A 21,791-nucleotide genomic window follows, 5' to 3' on the forward strand; every position below is an offset into this window, starting at 1 on the left:
AGTGATTCCTCTACACATGCAACACACATTCAACCAGAAACACGCACACACATAAGCTTGAGCACTCACACACACATGGAGCTTGGACCTCATATTACATGGGCCACGAGAGGTTTTTCGTTTACCACCACCCAATTCAGAAGAAAACTCACCTATAAAGCTGAGTTCGAAAAACTTGAACCACAAAACAAAACACTTCAATACGTGTGCTCTCGCACCTCCAAGCTTCACAACCATTCCACCAACACGCACAAACCCACAAAGGATGATATTTAATGTCAATTCAAAGCTTTGTTCGATGAAAATTCAAAATTACAGCTACTTTATTTAGGAATATTTATTGTGTATTAGCTTTGGTCAGGAATCTTGATTGTGAATGTTCAACATGCTTCAGGAATCTTTCGCAGCAAAGCAAAAGCAGAACAACACGTGACAAGGTTATGATTGTAAAATGGCCAATCATGCATGATGGGAGAATTGATCAATCTTGCATTTCCGCTCTCTCATTTCCTCACAAATCACCCTAAAGGAACACACTTCGTTTTCATAATCCGTCGTCCTTAACTCCTTTCAACAATACAATCACATCAAGCGAATACAATATAAAACTTAATGTTTATAAGTTTTGTTTCCTTTATATGTCACTCAACTTTCTTATTTTTACCTAAGACTTAATGTTTATAAGTTTTGTTTTCTTTATATATCACTCAACTTTCTTATTTTATCTATGATACTTAAAAGTCATATTTAAATTAATGAATAACCATTCTTGTAAATTTCTTTTCAAAATATCAGTTTGATGTTATGATACAAATTCTAATTATCATTTAAAAAACTTTTCAATCAAGCTAAAAATCAAGAGTACCATCAGTTGGAAAGAGAGGCCATATTGATTTAATCTAAATGATTGAGATGTGAGGGTTGAAAATTGAAATCGTGCACATGGAGGTTGTATTCATAAACGTTGAATTCAATTATGATCAAAGGGATATACATAAGTTGGAAATTGAAGTTGTAGTGAGAGTTTAAGAGAAGAAGAACAATTCAAAGTTTTCAACTACAATGAAGGAATTGTGTTCCATATTTTCTTCGTGTATAGATAAAATCGTTTAGATACTTCAACATATATAGTTGTGAGACTGATTTTCTATGCCTAGTTGATTAGTAATTCATTCAAACTCTGATTTTCTGCATAAAGTTCTGTTGCAGTTACTGCTTGTCTCTAACCTATGCAAACTACAACGTTTAAAAAGTGAAAAATATGAAAAACATTTTTCTCTTTAATATAAGTTTCTATTACAGTTCAACTTCCATGCATGTTGTTTCCTTTATTAAATAAACTTTAATTATGTTTTTGTTTTCCATATATATATATATATATATATATATATATATATATATATCAAAATATTCTAACCAAATTGTAATTTCTTTTATTTAGATTAATAATATTTTATGATTTTTACCTTAAGTAAATATTTTTCTTTGACATTTTATAATTTAGTTTATTGAAAAATAATCAATTTTAGTACTTAAATTTATTATTGTTATTATAATTAAAATTATATTTATGATTATTATAATTTTATTGTCTCAATTAAAAATATATAAAATTTAACTATTTTTTTGCCTATTTTATATTTTTATGATAAAAACTAAATTTTAGAAGAAAAAAACAAGTATTAATTGAAAAAATGAAAGTGGAGGTGGGAAAATAATAAAGGAAAGTAAAATGACTTAACTTTGAAAATTACTAATTGCAAATAAAGTATGTAAAATGTAAATATGTAAAGAATTTGCATGAACTTAAACCATACAAAAGTAAGTTGAAAAATAAACTGTACAAAAAATAACTTGCAAAATTAAAAAATTATAAAACACGATACGAAAATTCTGAATAGTAAACAAACAGCAATGTAATATTTGGTAAAAACATTCAAAGTAAACTAAAAAAAATAGGTGTGATTGAGAGAATAGTAATATAATTTGAAACAAGATGTGACTTATTGTAGACCTTTTTGGAAAATATTAATCAACGATATCCCATAGTCCAGTTTATCGATTTCTCAATGGGAAAAATCAACAAACTTCTCTTCTTCTCATCCTTATCTAAATTAATTTTTAAAATTATTTTATTAACAAATTTTTGACAATATATATATGTAACAACATCTTAATAGATGAAAAAAATGTTTAGTGTGATTTAAAAAAAAAGTTTGATGTATGTTAAACAATAAATTTTATCAAATTTTATCAAAATAAAGTTTGTGAAAATATCATAATTCTTATTTATTTTCAACTTTTTAATCGATAACAGTTTCTTAACTAGGTACTGTTAATCCTGAAAAACTCATCGCACCATAAAATATAAATGGAAGATAACGTTTAATGTAGTTTTTTTTTCTCCTCATGTAAACATAGTTTAATATGTTAAAAAAATTCAATGGATATTTTCTTAGTACTTGATTCATACGAGTAAATACAGACACAAACAGAAAACATAAAGTGATTTAAACCTTGTTAAATTATAAATGCAAGATTCTTGTTCTACTTTACACAAATTAAAATATATATTCGAATTGATTTCATGTGGAAGATAAAATATCTGTCCAAATTTTTAATTATAATCCCTGGTCTGAAACCTTAATAAGTTTATAAAATATAATTGGGATCTCTAACTATGCCTAGTTGTTCCAATCTGAATCAAATTCGTCCGGCACGACATTTCCGAAATACTTATATGTGATATTATCTATTTTGGAGTACGATTTTTTATCATAGTTTTGTCATTAAAAAATATTTAAAAGATAAAGAAATGAAAAGATATTTAAATTATGTTTGATCTTGACTTTTAAATGATTTTTAAATAATGTGAGAGTTATTAAATATCCTAAATATAATAGCCTTTATAAAAAGATAATAATAATTATTATTAATTTCAAAAACAAAATACGATAGTGACGTGGATAATGAAGTGATTTTGATTATGGGAGGACGGTGGAAGAATGAAGACTACACAGAATGAGACGCCCATCAATTATATTGGAATCAAGGATGATTACATGTGAAACACTTTTAGGTCAAAAGAACAAACTTTCAAAATATATACAAATACGTGTGTAAAACAAAAAAAGCAGTGGAATTATTTTCTTTAAATTTGTTTTTTTATCCTCAAATTTTCAATTTGATGTGCGACTTTAATTTTTTTAATGTACACAATAAATAAAAGGCAGCAAAAGTAATTGTTCCTCAAACAACAGTGCTCCTCGTACCGAACACTGGTAAACTTATCGCACGCCTACGGCTGAAGCAAGAAATATCAAGGATGATGATAGCATGACAATTATTATATTTTATGCTATCATCTAACAACCATAAATATTATTATTTTATTGACTAGATATAAATAAATAAAATTAATAATTTTAATTTGTATTTTATAAAAAAACTGATTTCAACTTAATCCTAAGAAATAAATTATTTAACAGTGATGACATTAATCGAACAAACATAAAAGAATATTAAGATAGGTTTTCGATACCTCTAAAACCTCCTTAAAAAAAGACTTTTAATGTAATTCAACGCTTCAAACTCAAAATCATCTATTATAAGATGATATTTATGTAATTTATATGTTATAAATTTATATTTTTAACCGATTTGTAAGATGAGAATTGCACCAGAATAAGACAATAAATTAGTGAGTGATCCGTTAGCGGTCCGATATCGGGTAGAACAGAATGTCCAATAAAATTTACTATAATAGGCTCTAATATAGTTCTGATACCATGTTAGAAGTGGACTTTAAGCTTAATTGAACCCCACAAAACCGGCTTGTAAGGTAAGGATTGCATTCACTTATATATTATGAATTGGTTTTATCTCTTGTCGACGTGGGAGTTCTAACGTCTACCTTAATTAATATTGTTAAAAGGTTTAATGAATCAAGCAGAGAGGCACATTATTTCTTGTCCCTGGGATTGAATGAGAAATTAAGGTTGAGGGATTTTCCCAGAGAGACAGTGATCTAAAATAGTATAGATGGTCCAGATGGCACGTGATAGCACAGGGAAACAACCACGACTCTGCTTTCTTTCTTTCTTTCTTATTGTGCAGTGCAGGTATACGCATGCATGGTGCACATATGCTCTAAAATCTGGACCATGTATTTGGTATATGCATATACTTGCCACCTTTAATACCCGTGGTCCAAAAAGATTTATTGTAATGTAATACTCTTCTATATTATTCTTGTGCAGGACCATTTCTCATTCATTAGTTTACATGATTATACAACACTGCTACTTTGTGCTTAACTACCTAATTATTGTGCGGAGGAAGACAAAACCTTCACACTTTCAAACTCTCATCCATCCCAACCTCAAGTCAGGAGAACGTGTATGTAGGACCATAAGATCGATAAGCCCTAATAATAATATTCTCCACTGCATAAAAAACTCAATAATAATGTATGTATATATCTGCAGAATATTTGAATTAAAAAGTTTGGAGAAAGTAACGAAACTTGTAGCTAAAGTAGGTGTAGAGAGTCCCTATGGTGAGAACAGAAAATGGGTAGAAGAAGGATTAGAGATTGAAGTAGGGAGAATATAAGAAGGTTTGGGACGTAAGGTTGCTTTCATGGATGTTACAGATAATGATTGGTTGATTTATGATAGAGATGTGGCGGCTTAAGCAATTATAGAGAGGAAGGTTTTGTTAATTGCGATAGGTATAGAAGTAGGGTTGTTGTGAGAGAATATAAGAGAATAAGTGATTAATTAAGAATGGTCCTTCTGGGGATTGTGTGCATAAAAATGGTGAACAGCTAAATGGAGGAGAAGGTTATTGGGATGGAAATGATGTTTGTCTGTGCTCAACTTTATTACGTAGATGAAAAGGGCAAGTCATGCAGGCTGGTGTAGAGTGCGTGAGAGCGTGACCATGTGCATGAGCATGACGACTCATCACTACCATTTTAGACAGGGAAAGAAACAAGGACGTTGCACACTCAATATACTTTTTTCGAATGAAAAATTATATTTTTACTCTCATTTTTTATTCTCTGACGTGATTTGGTATGGGTTATTGATTAGTTTAAAAAAAAGATAATGACACATTAATCAATAATTTACACTAAATCACATAAAAAAATAAAGGATGAAAGTAAAAAAATAAAAATCTTATTATCATTGTCCATTTTCCTATAACACACATAATTTCTTTTCTTTTCTACAAAGGGATTACAGAATTATCATAGTTTATAAACTTATAGTAGATGTAGGTACAACTTAATTAGTTTGCATGATGAGATTTCTTTTTCGCTCTTTTTTATTAAAGTTTTGATCATTAATTTTTGAGGTTGTTAGGAACAAATTGATGTGTGTGTAAGAAATTATTGTGCGTAACTTACATATTTTATTAAATGTAATAAATAATATATTGAGTAAGAATGTAAAACTATTTACTTTGCTTTTAAAGGAAAAACTAACTTTGTTAGTTTGTTTGATATTAGATAAGTTCCCTAATGTCTTTGATTATTGGACTTCCACACGACGGGGTTAATTAAGCTTCCAAGAATGGAATAACTTTGTTTCAACTACAACGTAAATTAAATTTTAACATTGCAATTCGGTCCGGCTCGAAAATTGTAATTGAAACTTGTGGGACAAAATCTAACGCAGTTGAGAATGAGGAACTAAATTTATTGTTTTTTTAAGTAAAGATACTAAAGAGAAATCAAATTTTGAATATGAACCAATTATAATTTTGTGTTATATTTGAAAGACTCAAAATATATTTAATAATAATAATAATTAAATATGTTTTTGATTCATTAATGTTAAGTGAAAATTGGAATTAATTTTTTTTGAAAACTTTGTCTCAATTTAGTCGTCAACTTTAAATTTGCATAAATTTATAGTCCATTTAATTAGATTTTGTTAAATTTATTTTATGTTTCAAATGTATTTTAAGATAATATTTGAGTTTTTACACTCTTTTACACAATTTCGCTTCAATGTTAGCTAAGAAACACATTTGAAACATCTAAAAACTTACCAATTTGATTAAAAGGACTAAGCTCACGCATTTCTAAGATTGTTAAGAGACTAAATTGGGTTAAAGTTTCAAAAGGTGACTAAATTTTGAATGAAAGTTAAGAGACCAAAAACATATTTAACCCTAATACTATTCTATATCATTATATAAAAGAGATTTTTGTACACATTTTATTTCTCTTTTACTCTTTAAATAGTTTTTTTTTTTAAATTAAAATACCTTATATCAATTTTATCCTTTATATGACCGTTGTTTTAAATTTAAATTTTATCGATTTCATCGTTATTTTAAATTTAACTATTTTTTAAATTGAAATAATTATCTATAATTAAAAAAAGATCTACAAAATAAACCAAAACTATTAACATAAAATTATAAAAATTATTCTATTTCCTTCATAATTATAACAATAATAATTTTACTATTTTTTAACATAAAAAAGTGAATATATATATATATATATATATATATATATATATATATATATATATATATATATATTATGTTACAACAAAAGAAAAACTCCTATTCTATTAACAGATTAATTAGAATTTAATCTGTTAATAATTTGAAAAAGAGCTTGAAAGGTGTCTCAGTAATTAAAACACACATGATATAGAAGTTTATCTTTGTGAATAAAAGGTGTGAATTAATAGATTGGAAGATAGCAATGAAATAGTTGTGTATCCTACTGTTTGTTTGTTACTTTTTCCGATTTGGTGTACTTCCCAAATATATCAACACTGGGATCTTTCTCTCGAAGAGGACCACCACTTTCATTTTCCAATCTTCAATCATTCCTCTCTCCACATGTTCCGGATTCCAAACCAAACATGTTACAATTAATTACCACTTTCCCAAACTCTCTCTTTCTCTCTACCTCCATCACCAACACAACCTTCAACAATCTCATTTCTCATTATCCTTCATAACAAAACAAAACAAAACAAACCATTCATCCAACGTTAAACCTAATTACTTTTCCTAGGAATATATATAACCTATGTATAGCCCTAGCTATATGCAATGTGACACCACACATCTTTGTCAAATCAGTTACCAGCAATGAAGATAACATTTGAGAATAGGGTCAAGCTTTAAGTTAAGTCGTTAACTCCACCCATCACAAATCAACATCCTTAAGCCCACAACATTATTTGTCTTAAATTTTCTCACCATATGATTCTCATTGCATGCTTCTGTAATGAAAAAGGTAGGTAGGCACAGATACTTTTCAACAGATGAAAATTGAAATAGAAGGAACAATTCATCGTCCTAGCCTTTATATTTTAATGTTATTCTACTATCTGTAGTTTGTAGCAATTAGAGATGTCTACAAACTATAGCTACAATAATGCATACTCCTACATAATATATTGACATGCAAACACTCGTCAAATGTTTTCTTCTTAATGTAAGTCTTACATTCACTGATAACAAATTTTTCATGTCAAAAAACTTGATTCATCTCTGATTGTTGTGTTATTTATACAATTAATAATATAGTTGATAAATCTTCAATTTGTGACCATTGTACTTAAAATAAATCAAATTGGTTATAAATGACTAAAAACCTGAAACTTGAACAAACACATAAGGTATTAACATTACTCTCAACCTAAAACCTTATAGATTTATGGGTCTTTATTCTTATATAGTGTTTTACTTTCTCATTTTTATCTTATGTGAGACTTAGACTCACACTTGAATGCCTAAAAAATTATCCATACGACTCCAACAACTCAAACTAGAATTCGTATTCAAAATGATTATGAATTCAAAGAAAAATGATGAGGCTTATAGGTGTTCCACTTTAGCATAGCAGGGCTAGATGAGAGAGACATGAGAGAAAAAATGGGGTTCCCACAATGTGGGTGTGTTTGAAAGAAGAGAGTAGATTGATCCATAGAAATGAGTGAAATTTGATGAAGTGAAGTGACATTGATCCAATATCCTTGGAATGTCAATGAATAGCACAATTTCTTATTCATGACGTGGGTTTCTCTTCATCTCTTGATCAATATAAGTAGCAGATAAAATGGGATCCACCTTGTATAGTGCTGAACCTTTGAATCTGTACTTTAAAAAAAAAAAAAGTGTCATCTTTTCTCAGACTCTTGGACGTTTCTTCCAACCTCAGATTGTGTCATTCCTTTATCCTTTTGTTCTTAGTAATTCAACCATGTGACCATATCCAAAGCACATGCATATTGTGCCATCTTAAGAGGGAGAATTGCTTTGGTGGAATATTTTTCCATAGACAAGGCCAATATATAAGTCATGTTAATTTCTATATCATTGATACAAATAGGATAAGGTTTTTTTTGTTTTTTTTTATTAACTGCTCAGTTATATTTAACCATGATTATTTTCAATAAATCTTGTAAAATTTAGCATTGGTGATTTGATGATCAAATGGTTCCAAAAGTATAAAAACAGTAGTATTAACATGTTTCCGTAATATAAATGATTTTGAAATAATGATTTTTTTTCAAATTATAATATACAATTTCAAATATCCATGAGCAATGTAAGTAGAATAATGCAATGCACATGAGCACTTTGTATGGTAGTGCATTTTTGGGTGATACATGTTTTGGATTTTTGGGTGCAGAAGAAAAATTGTAGGTGCAGAAAGAAACCCCCAAAGAACGATAGAGTTTGGGCTCATGGGGATTGGGCAGAAAGTGAAGCGTGCAAGTTAAACTGAATGGGCTAAGACTAGTTTTATTTTTCCTATTTCATTCTAGTAGGTTTGTTTTATCACAACCATTTATAGCAAAGGTGTACCAACATAAAAATAAAATAAAATTTCTATTAAATATAAATTAATGAAGTAATGAAATAACCAGGTCATAATAGGCACTTCATCTACTTAAGTTTAAGTACAAAAAGCCAAACTTTTATTTTTGCTCCTTTATTTGACTTATACACCCTTCTTCCACTTCCTAAATTATTTTTAATATTTAGGCCTTCTAAGATGACTTCATATTTGAATTGATTAATTTTTTTTGGACATTGAACAGTTTATATTAACTCATTATTTTAATAAGTATATTTGGGAAAATTCGTTACAGATCTTACTTTTTTAATGTTTTAAAATTTAATTTTTGGAATATTAAATACTTAAAGAATATATTTTTAACTTAGTTAATAAAAGTGTTAAATACGTTTCGAAGAACATATTTTATACTAATAAACGAAAATTAAATCAATAAATTATGTTTTCGAGCTATAAATATTGTAGAAAAAACTTATAAATAAAAAAATGGGAAAAACAATTCCCTAAAACGTTACAGTAGTCATCCTTCTATTGGACCCATTTTAAGTCTTAAAGGATCGGTTCATGGCGGGAATAGGCCTTGTCATGTCAAACAGAAAAACCAGTACTAAAAATAATATCAAAGTAGTTTTTGTCTATACAAGCTTTGTAACTGTTTTTTTTTTCTTCCGATCACAGCTAAAATAATTAACAAATTAATGAATGAATGTTTATGTAATTTATATTTTACTCTTTCTTTAATTATGAAACTAATAAAAAAATAATTAATTCCATTGTATTTTCTACACCTGAATTAAAATATTATATTACAAATATTCAATGAATTTCACACGGTTTTAAAAGAAAAAATATTAAAATGATAATATTAACTTCTTAATATGTTAAAATTAATTTACGCATAGATTAAAAAAAATTAAAATTATATAAGAATAAAATTAATTTACACATAAACTTATTTTCAACTATAAAGAATTTAAACTTTTTTTCTTTCTCTCCTTAAAAGAATTTTGTATTTCACCTTAAATGAAGGCACTAAAAAGAAACTATGCTTCATATGACTGCATCATAATTGGAAAGTTAATGGTAGTAGTAAGTGTAGCACAAAAAAAGAGACAACCATGAATGATAAATCAAATTTTCGTTCCTTTTTCTTTTGAGAAAAATAAAAATACGTAATTTAGAAAATAACTAAAAGAAACTCCGTTTCCATGTTTTATCAATCCAAACGAATATTTTATTTCATTTTGTTACACTAATCTAAAAGTTAGCAATATAAGACTTCCCTGGATTTTCTATATTAATTTAACAAATAAAAAAGGTAGCACCTAATGGCTACCTAGTATATAATAATTTTATAATAATTTAAAAATAAGCCCGGAATATGTTTATTTCTTTTGATTTAAAATTGAATAAATATAGGCAGTATAAAATCTAATAAATATAAAAGCATTGGATAGAATAAATAGTTAATTTTATTTCTTTTACCTTAATTCTTATACCCAACACTAATTATTTTCTTTAATCATATTATTTACTGCCTTGATTTTATTTTCTTATCATTCAGATGTCTTCTCCTCAACCTTTCTGCCAATGGCTTTAGTTGTAAAAAGCAAGAAATTATTAGGTAATTTTAAACAGTTTATACTTCTAATAATTTTTTAGAAAACATACAATTAAGAGTACTCCAAACTCTTAATAATTTTAAATCACCTAATAGTTTTTTAATAAAAGACATCCATTAAAGAGGATAAAGAAAGAAAGAAAGAAAAAAGCAAAAGGTTTATGGCTTTCCTCAAGGGACCCAAGTACCTTCTGTTTCCGTAAATTAAGCTTATGAAAAGTCTTCTTAACAAGACACATTTTCTTTATTTTATTTAAGAAACAAAGCAATTTTCAAAACAAGACACATTATGAACTTTCACATCTAAAAAGTGCTTGTCAAATTCATCCTTTGCTGATTGATCAACGAAATAGATATTGAACAACAACAACAACAACAGTTAATTTGAATTTTAGAAACAAACGAAATGGACAGAAACATTAAAGAACAAGACAAAAGTCATGAAACCTAAGACCTCACTTCACCCCAGATTTAATACCACGATTACGAGGTGTAACAACAAGAATTGAACTCAGAGTACATTTCCACCAAGAATTTATCCACAATTTCAAGATACATGGGACACGTGATTCTAGAATAGTAATGCAGAACCTCTTCGATGTCAAGTACATAATCAACATCACTCATCTCCAACATCTCCATTTCTCTAAGCTTCTTTTCCACCATGCAATAATTTCCATTACCCCTCCAATCCTTCTTCTGATTCACCCTTTCATTGGTTAACCCCTTCTGTTTTTTCTTCTCACACTCCTCTCTTTCCTCACTCTTCTTCATCTTCTGCTCATCATGCCTCGCATTGTTCAACCCAACGACGCTTTCATTTGGAACCTCTTTGCCTTTCTTCTTGCTTTTTTGCCTACCCTTCTCTTTTCCTGAATCCCATTGCTCGGTGAAGTCACTGTAGAACTTTTCCAAGTCTTTATAATTGTTATTGTCCATGCCCAAGAACTGATTTTGTGGAGGCGTTTTGGGAAGCTTCTGGTATCTGGGAAAGAAACAAGACTTGAAGTTCTCAAGAGTCTTGTGCAAGAACTTCATGGTGTTGGAAATGGAGTTTCCTAGCTGCATTGCTGAAGTGATGACAGTAAGAGTGATAGTAATGATTTTTTGATGATGTTGTGTACTTGGTGCACGAAGAGACACAGAACAAAATATATGTATCTGTGTGTTTTGATGGTGTAGTTGGATGTGAATGAATGAATGAATGAAGTGTTTTTCTTCTTTATAAGATGATAGAAGAAGGGTAGCCATGAAAGGTTCTTCAGCTTTTTGTTTTGAATGATGAATGCAATTCCTCTTTCTGGCATCGGCTTCCTTTGCTTTTAGGGTCTTTTGTCTTCACACGCTCCCTTTATTGCCCTTGTTTACTTTCTGCTTCCTACAGGGCCCCACAACACACAAAACCCTAAATTATTTTTTGTGATAAATATATTTCTGGTTATTTAATTGAATTTTAAAATTAATCCATTGAAATTTTGGACCAATTTAGTTTTTCATCTTTTGAAATACGTCTATTTAGTCTTTTTAATCAAATTTTGTTAGGTTTATTTGATGTTTTATACAAATTTCACAATTGTATTTGAATTGTTTATATTGTTTGATACATTTTTTCTTTAATGTTAAGTCAAATATTATTATCAAATGCGCTTGAAATGTCAAATAAACTTAACAAAATTTGATTAAAAGACTAAATCTACATATTTCGAAAGATGAAGGACTAAATTGGTTCAAAATTTCAAAATAGACTAATTCCAAAATTCACCGAAAGTTAAGGCAACCAAAACATATTTAACCCTTTTTTTTTTTTTTAAGTTTGTTGCTTTTGCTTTTGATGAAAGGAGCGGGTTGTTGTTGACTTCTGTGCCTCTCAAACAATTCTGTCTTATATTTTATAGCAGCTTTTCTCCTGATCAGTAATCGCTCTCTCTCACGTTAATGGGCAAATTTACTGTGTTGCAATGGTTAATTAATTGTATGAAGAATTGTTTAGCTGATGTTAGCTTCAATGACAAAGGCAAAGTTCTTTTTTCCATTTGTTGTTTTTGAATTTGTAAAGTTTTGTTCAGACTTTTAATGTGTAATATATTTGATAAGAAGTTTTATACCTTATAGGACGTAGAATCTATATCACAACGCTTGAATCTTCTAAAATCAACATTGAAGATGAATTCCTTGGACTCAATCTAGGAAACTCCATCGAAGAACTAAAAGATTGCAAAGAAATATAATATTATTATCCTCTTATATTGAGTTAAATAATTAATGAAGTATTGTTTTGATGGTGGTGGAATAGAAAAGTAATTTTGTTGTAATGGCTACAATTAAACACATTCTTAAACATGATCATTTGTAGTTCATTGTTTTTGTGTGCAACAAAGCAGTGTATCCAAACTAAAAAATATGTTTCTATGAAAAATACCATAAACATGTGATCAAGGTTATTTAGAAATACTGTCCACAACTTTATTCATGATGCTTTTCGTATTGTATTGTTATATATGAATATATATATATATATATTCTTGATTCAAGTATAAACTTAAGCTTCGGGTAACTAATGCAAGAGATTGAACCACTTTTGTGGTGTTTGACAAAAATGCTACCATACTATTAAAAAAAGCCCATGCTGACATCTTTAAATCTCAAAATAAGGTCTATTATTGTCTCTTTAATTTGTGATTCAGTCTTTTTTATTTTTTTAATTTCTATGTTCTTATTTTCTCACTGTAAACTTTCAAACTAATTTCTTTCAGATATTACATTGAACATGTTTAGTTTAATTTTTAAGAGTTAAATAATGGTTTCAATTTACAAGACTCCTTCCGACTATATGACAAAATAGTTTTCATACATAAAATGTTTCTTTTCAAAGTTGTGTGACAATAGTTTCCGATTTGAAAAGTCGTTAAAAGGTTTAATGACGGTGTCCTCAAGTCCTAGTAATATTTCAAATTTCTTCAATAATTTTTATATAGTTGTTATTGTCACGAAGTTCTTTATTGATATTAATATTAATTTTGAAATATTTGTATTCTGAAAACGAAGAAACGAAGAAATGTGCACATTAAAACATCCGACCAATGCTAACTCCTAGGATTTTGAGTGTAAAATTTCTATCACTCAAATGATTTTGAGAGTGTTAGGTGACATAACCATCAATGTGGTTGTCACTCTTCTAGAAAGAGCTTATGAAACTACTTTGCAACAACCAAAACCAAATCAAGAATTGTCATGGAAGATCTTGAAAAACAAAAACATTAGATGAATTTGTACTAAACATGAACCCGAAACTACAAAATCTGGACAATCATCATCAGTAACATTAACAAAATCGCAATATATATTTAAAACTGAATTTATGCACGAGAAGCACAACTTTTATTTGTTTAATGTTTTAAGTCATGCATTATAAACACATTCTATTTTCTTTTGAGAAGTTTCCATCACCATTTTTTTTCAAGAGTCTATTATACTAATTTTATAGTACATTCTTGCACAACTAAAACTATATTTTTCCTTATGTAAATTCTCTGTATATTATGTGTGAACAGTGTAGTGAAAGGCCATAAGAGACAGAAAAATATGGGTGCAGCAAAGGTGCAGAGTTAGTTACTCGTTGATGGTGCCCTTATTGAAGCCAAAGGCAGTGTTTTTATCAGTTCTCTTTTGTCATCTTCTTTCAGAGTCCAGATAGTCATTATGTAACATTCAGATACAATCCTGCATCACTCTGACCATACATACCCCTTCTCTTTTTCTGTCTTCCACGACCACAAAAACTTCAAATTTTTTAGCCTTCTCCTTTTTCTCACTCTCATATTTTCATATACATCACATAGTTTCAATTTCAATTACTAATATTGCTGAATTCTATCAACATTGCACAAGATATGAGGGACCACAAATGTGAGGGTATTTATTTATCTCTCTGAAGATTTTACAAGAGCTATGTTACATGTACAATCACTCTTTTTAGTGAATCACGCGAGTGAAAATAGGTCAGTGCAGTACGCAGAGTACATAATTCAAAACTTATATAACAAGACTATATAGTAGTAGTATTTGGCATTGTGATTCTTTTGATGCACTATCAAAAGTCACTGACATGTAGTGAGAGAATGGTTGGTTTCAAATATTTGGTTTCTTAGAGAATGTTATAAACGCCAAACCCGTGAGTGAACGAACACATAGAATTATTTTTGAAATTGTTGAGTTCAGTGTTGGTCACTTACAGATCCAAAAAATTTGAAGTAGTAAGTGGTTTGTGTAAGAACATAGGAAGGACAGTGACAAGAATGTTTGAGGTAGCCCAAAGCCAAGATAGGGATTAAACGACAAAGAGTATAGAAAGAGGTAGGGCAGCCCAATTATACTGCCAAGAGGCCCATGTTCAGAAACCGACACCCAATGCAGCTGATTAATTGGCCCTTTTTACGGCCAAAAATTAATTGCACATATTTGGTTTGTGTGCATTGACAAGGAGATTTGGGGCTCAAGAACCCAAAAAATGCGATCATTAATGAGAGTAGCAACCAAACCAAGGCATAATGGATTCACCACTACCAGACATTCTTTAATCTGCTTTCCATTTGAGGCAAACAGACACAAACCCATTGCCAATGCCACATAAATAAACCAGACCTCCTAGATTGCCACAAAAACAAATAAAACAACTTCATTTTTTTTTTCTTTACAAAAAACATACTCATCAGCAAAACAAAATCCTCTTCATTTTGCTTCATTTTTGTTTTTGTTTAACTAGCTATTACGTAGGTTGGAGTAATTGGGCAATGATAGCATTAAGTAGAGTAGGAGATACAGTCCCCACAAGTAATTGAAAGATAGAAACGTTTTGGTTTTATATTATTCTTTCTGCAAACCCTCATAACAGTTTTGCCCCAGACTTTCTCATTCCACTGTGCCTTCTCTTTCGTTTCAGTTTTTAAGCTGCTACACCCATTCTCTTGACACCGACGTTACGCCCCCAAATTCATCTTTCACCTTCAAATCACAGTATAATGGAATGGGAAGTGTACGTATCCACCCTCTGACAAACACATGACCGATCCTTTCCCTTTCTCCAATTCTTCCTTATTTATTTTTTTCACTTCTTTCTAAATTATACTAAACTTTAAACTTTATTTTTGGCTACCCTTGTTTTCCATTAGTTTGTTGAAGCTGCAGTCCTTAGTCCCATCATGACCCTAACATATCTTTGCCTGTCATTCATTGATACATGTACATGAACAGCCCAAGATCCTTCCTTACGACAATTATTTTCAGATCTCTCAACTTTCGATTATATAGTCAAGACAAACGACATGATCTCCGTCTGGGACAGTGTTTCATGTTAAAGGGGTGTGTGCTTCTTCTGTCCTGTCTTGCTTGCTCAAACCAATACAATTTGCTCCATAACAATACATTCATCCACATGAATTTGGTTAATGATACAAACTTTCTAATGTTTTCGCCTAACAATTATGCATCTTGTCTCTTCTGTAGGTGTACCAATCCCCTACAAAACCGACAAACTTTTGTGTTCCCTCTCTCATTATTTTTGGATCACAAATTATGTATATTAATTCTGTACAACTTTTTTATGTACATAAAAGAGAGGTTGAAACGGAAAAAACAAAAATGAGACGAGATAGATTAAACGACCGATAAAGATAAAAGGAAAAAAATATATAAAACGTCTGTGTGAACAATTATTTTTTTTTGACTTGATACTTTGAAGGATCTCTAAATCATGTTGTCCTTGCATGGTGACAGATTCATTGCTAAATTATTGAACAAACGTTGTTTTTTCTTTGACCGGAGTGATATATAGGACATTTGAAAAGAATTGAAGGAACGTTTTTCCCGGACATTGGCTAATAACTTTTTGTCATGAAACTAGGACAAATAAATTTGCTGTTCGGCCATATCTGCATCTTGGTCTACAAGTTCATAATTCTTAATTAGAAACACATGATGTTCAAACAAGAAAAGGGGACCTAAAAATATTTGCATCATGTGAATACCCCTTATGTTTCTGCCATATATATTATTAAAAATACGGTCAACATTGCTAACATGATATTAAATATTCTTCGGTGTTAAGCAGATGAAGTGTAGTTACTTTTTATGGCAGTTGCTACTGTAGAATACTGCAATAAGAAAAATCCGGTGTAAATATGGAATCATTCGCTACGTTTAGCTTTATTATAAGTAACGATGAATTAAACTATCCCTTTTTAAATACAACAGGTGTGTTGGAATGAATATCTTTTGTTGTGGTCACAACTCAGAGGTACATAAAAGTTTATCTATGGAGTATTTTGTTGACTTAATCCAAGGCAGATCTCAGTCACTCCGTGAACTCTCATCACATGGGGAACTTTTGGTAATGATAACCTCCTAATTCCATTGGAAAGAGGATAGTATCTCTTCCTTTTCTCCGATGTAGGTGTGATGGAGGGGACTTTTTCTCACTTTAGAATACAATACAAGATAGTCTTTTTGTGTTCTTTTGGCGCATCCAGATGAAAAGAATTTGAAAAAGGTCCAATTCAACAACACGGGAGAGTGAGACAGCTTTGCTTTGCTTTGGTGCTTTCAATTCAAACACTTTCTTTTGCCCCATTCAAATCAAAAAAAGCACCCCATCGCATCACCATTTCTTTCAAGCTCCACGCTCACAACTCCAACCAAACCTAGAGAAGAGGAAGAACTCATTTATCGCCCCTTGTTTCCCCAAAAACAAGACAAGTGCCCTTTTTTTAGCTCCTTTCACAATCTCACCACTTTCTTTGCAGCCACAGTTCCATAATTGTCAGTATATCCACACACGAACACCCCATTCTTTAACAACAACCAACCAACCAACACGTTCTAATTATGTGATCAAGAAAGCTTGGTTTTCCCATAAACAATGCTTGTGTATTGAAAGATGTATTGTTAATTCTCTTGACTTGAGTAAATGTTAGATTTTAATAACATTTTTAACTTGTGACATTCCAAGAGATAGAAAAGAATCTTGAACAGTAGCAACAGAAATAAGAAAATTATATGTGATATGAAAAGGGTTCTGTAATTAAACTGAGTGGCAGGCAGAAGATGGAATATCATATCATATCATACATGCAAAGCGAGTTAGAAGGACTGAACTAATTAAATTTCCTTGGAAACTAACTAACACAAATAACAGAGAGAAAGAAGACAAGATAGAGGTTATTTTCTTTCTCCCTCTTATTTATTGTTTTACTGATATCAAAACCAGTCAGAGAACAAAGCCTCCCAAATCTCCGTGAACACTTGGACAATGATCTTATGATGATGACACGAATTCAGAGACAGAAAACACTGCAAGAGATTCTCCAAATCCGCCGGCGAAAATATCTGCTTCTCCACGATCATCTCCACCATCGAAGTCCTGAAATCACTGTAAGGGTCGCTCGAGCGCTTCACCACCGCGAACGTGTCCTTCACCTTCCCGTGCAGCGGCAGAACACCCATGTCGGAGCTCCGGTCACTTTTCCGGCCACGGCGCCGGGACCTGGAGGAGTCGGAGGAGAGGCTCTTGGAGGAGAAAAGGGTGTCAGTTTCATCGTCTTCGTCGCTGCTGTACCACCAGTAGCCACCAAAGCTGGTGTCTTTGGAGCATGAATTGAAAGGGAAAAAGTCCCTTCTCTTCTGGGCACGTCTCTTCTTCTTCTTCTTCTTGGTCTTAACGTTTTTTGTTGAAGACGAAGCCTTTGTTTTGTCGTGGAAAATGAAATCGCGTTCTTGGATTGTGTTGCGGGAAACCCTGGGAGAAGTGGGTGGACACGACATGACACCAAGGTTAAGCTTGAGGTTGTTGGTGGTGGTAGCGGTGGTGTTGGCCCAGAGAAAAGGTGGTGAAAAATGTGAGATTTTGCGTCTAGAGAGAGAATGAGAATCGTCGAAGGAGAGTATGCAAGTATCGTTGATTGTTTTGGAGGTACAAGAGGGAGGAAAGGGTGTGGCTTTGGGAGAGGGTGGGTCAGTGGAGGTGGGTGGTGCAAAAACTGCTTTTTCCATGACATCGGCTATGTGTTTTGTTCGACAGGAACCGAAGGAGGATCTGAACATGCGAGAGATTCTGAGCTTGAGACCGGTTTGGTTTTCCATGGCCAAAGACAGTGTGAGATGAGAGAGAGAGAGAGAGAGAGAGAGAGAGAGAGAGAGGTTTGAAGGAGAGAGTGGAGAGGGAGGGTATAAATGCATGAAGGGTAGAAGAGAAGAGAGGAGTTATTAATAATGATTTGAAATGGGAGAAATTTAATTGATTAATAAATGAATAAAAAAATAAAGGACAGAAATGCTGCTTTATGCTTTGTCCTTAGTGTGGCTGAGAGTGGATGAATAAAAAAATAATAGAGAATTTGAGTTTAGTTTAATAAATACTTGTAACAGTTGTAATTGACCTTAGACCTTCTTCACGTCCCCACTTTCCCTTTTCAAAATATACCAAAAACATAACAATACAACAAATTCTAATTAATATCACATTAAATGTAAATTAATTAAGATTTTACGTTAGTTTAGTCTTACTAAGAAAGAATGTTGAAGAAGTTGAAGAATTACCGTAGCAATGTGGGAATGGGTGAAAGTCTGAAAAGGGTAGAAAGCTTGGTAGATACGTAGGAACAGAAGGGTATGGGTGGGCTTACTGGAGAAGCAGGATTTGGTGTTGTGAAAGAGTAAAAAGTTGATGACCTGCATTCACCATGCATGCTTCTCTTTCTTTTTCTTTTTCCTTCTTCCACAAGTTGAGAAGGGACTCCATTATTCTTTCACAAGCTAAGCTTCCAACCTCGTAAATTTATAAATCTAAAGTTAAATATGATTTTGTCTCTTAATCTTTCAGTAAATTTTAAAATTAGTTTATTTCAAAATTTTGTACAAATTTTGTCATTTATTTTTTCAAAATACGTTAATTTAATTATTTTAATCAAATTTTATTAAGTTTATTTAACATTTCACGTGTGTTTTATAATAATATTTGACTTAACATTCAACAAAAAATATATAAAATAGTATAAACAACTCAAATATAACCTTGAAATGTCTACGAAACTTCAAATAAACCTAATAAAATTTGATTAAAATGATTAAATCCACATATTGAGAAAATAAAATACTAAATTGATCTAAAATTTTGAAATGGACTAATTTCAAAATTCAAATGACCAAAAACATATTTAACCCATAAATCTATTACAAAAATGTTACTTACGATGCAACTTCAAAAATTACAAACAAAAAATATAAGAATTAGTTTTTTTTTTTTGTTAAAAGTATTATATTAATATTTTGCGGAAACAAGACTAAATTATTCTCTAATTTCGTAATCATGAGTTTTAAATCGATTTCTTTTGCTACATTGTTATTTAGAACTGTGTTAAAATTATTTTTTCCTTTTAAAACTTGAATAAAAAATTTGATATTTAGTATATCAATAAAAACTTTATAAAAAAAAGACATATTTGTTAAGATGGGAACCTGGAATAGATTTGAAACTCAATTTAAGTTCAAAAAAATAATTTGTAACATGAAATTTATATTTATATAGATTTGGATTTTTTTTTTCTGTCGCGTTAGAAAACTTGTTCAAAATAGTTTTTCGGTACCTGGCGATTGTCAAAACGTCGTAAGAAATTCTATATTTTTTTAAATGGTTCTTAACTGCTATTTCTTGGTAAGTAACAAAATATATTATATTTTGATAATTTGTTAAACATAATTATTATTACATTTTTCCAAATTAAGATTAATGTATACAAATAACCATGTTTATCATAAATTTTAATAAAATTGTTTTACAGCATGTGAACTTGATTATTCAGTAATTTTTTATTTAAACATATATAATATAACATAAAATTGGCTTCCGAGTTGGTTTGGTGTCTAAAATTAGCTTGAGACAAAATCTTGAGGGATAGTGATATACTATCCTCTTCCCTGGAGGATGTAAATTATCCTCTTCGTACATTCAATGAGAAAAAGACACTTTTTATATTTTATTAGAAGTGATATATTTTATTTAGAAGTATATTAAAATTGACTATAGACATTTTATAATTTTCAGACTATAAAGATATAGAATTTGCAGTTTTGTTTTCAACAAATTAAATAAAAATATAAAATAGTATAATCTATTTTTATTTGAGAAATTAAAAATGTATTTTTAATCTTATGAATACTTTTGAAATGTACGCTTGCTAGGAATAAGTATCTTACAACCCAACAAGAGAAAAAAGTCACGGATGTGGATAATTACCTAATTAAGTAAAAAAAAATGTGAGATAGTAATTAATTTATTTTTATCCTTTGAAGGTTTACAAGGAGGGCCTTTACCTCTAGATCAATGCATTTTTAAAATTATTCTCTTTCTTTCTCTCTTTCTTAAAAAAAAAAAAAAAAAAACACTTTAATGCTTACTATTATCTGGTTTTCTTTTTAGGATTGAGTATGCCTCTTGTTTTTTTTTATTTTCACTTTTATCATTTATTTTATAAACTAAGAAGACTGATTTAACGAGAATTTAAACACCATGTTCTTAAATTAATTTTGAAAATAAAGGAAACTTTGAACACAAGTTTGGAAATCTTTTTAAAATTCATAAATTTGCTCTTTCAAAGGATCATAACTTAATTAAGTATTCATAACTTATTAAAAGATGTCAAGTTTTCTAATTAAATTTTATAAAATTTATTTTCTTAGTTTTACAATCTAAAAATGTGTAGATAAAGTAAGTCTTATTCATAAACTACGATCTAACGTAAAAAGTTATCATGTTTTCAAAATTAAAATTTATAAAATTTATTTTTATTTGCTATGTGAAAATGTGTAGACAAAGTTATTCTCTTTTCACGTCAATGTATGTTTTTATATTACCTCTTTTTGTTCCATTTGTAGTATAGTTTACGTTGTGTATCATTTGTGTTTTTACATAATTTATGTTTTACATTCTTTATAAATAAAGATGGTTTATGTTTCGTACAGTTTATATTATGTTTGATTAGTATTTTGTTTTGTATATGTAGAAATGTCAACGAGCAAATAAGATTGGGGTAGTAGCTCTCCGTATTTTATTAGTTGGATAAATATTTATTCCGTATCTGTACTCATATCTGTGTGAGTATTCATTATGTAGATACCGACATAATTTTTTAATATTTATGAATATTTAAAAAAATTAATATTTAACAACAAATTTTAACAATAAATTTAAATAAAAATACATGGTATTAATAAAGAATTTATAAATTAATATTTTTTTTAAATGTAAGAATTCTTATTTGTTTATCACTATTATGAAGA

At 29.9% G+C, this 21,791-nt stretch overlaps 2 protein-coding genes across 2 annotated transcripts; both read right to left on the reverse strand.

Moving 5' to 3' along the window:
- Positions 1–10,780: 10,780 nt before the first annotated feature.
- On the reverse strand, positions 10,781–11,768 carry LOC114179357. Its single transcript, XM_028065679.1, has one exon. The coding sequence runs from the start codon at positions 11,712–11,714 to the stop codon at positions 10,947–10,949; it is 768 nt and encodes a 255-aa protein (XP_027921480.1). The 5' UTR covers positions 11,715–11,768; the 3' UTR covers positions 10,781–10,946.
- A 5,748-nt stretch (positions 11,769–17,516) lies between these two features.
- Positions 17,517–18,668, reverse strand: LOC114178962 (transcription repressor OFP8). The gene has a single exon (XM_028065118.1). The coding sequence runs from the start codon at positions 18,594–18,596 to the stop codon at positions 17,715–17,717; it is 882 nt and encodes a 293-aa protein (XP_027920919.1). The 5' UTR covers positions 18,597–18,668; the 3' UTR covers positions 17,517–17,714.
- Positions 18,669–21,791: the final 3,123 nt, after the last annotated feature.

The sequence above is a fragment of the Vigna unguiculata genome, chromosome 3, assembly GCF_004118075.2.
Source record: "Vigna unguiculata cultivar IT97K-499-35 chromosome 3, ASM411807v1, whole genome shotgun sequence".
Lineage (NCBI taxonomy): Eukaryota > Viridiplantae > Streptophyta > Magnoliopsida > Fabales > Fabaceae > Vigna > Vigna unguiculata.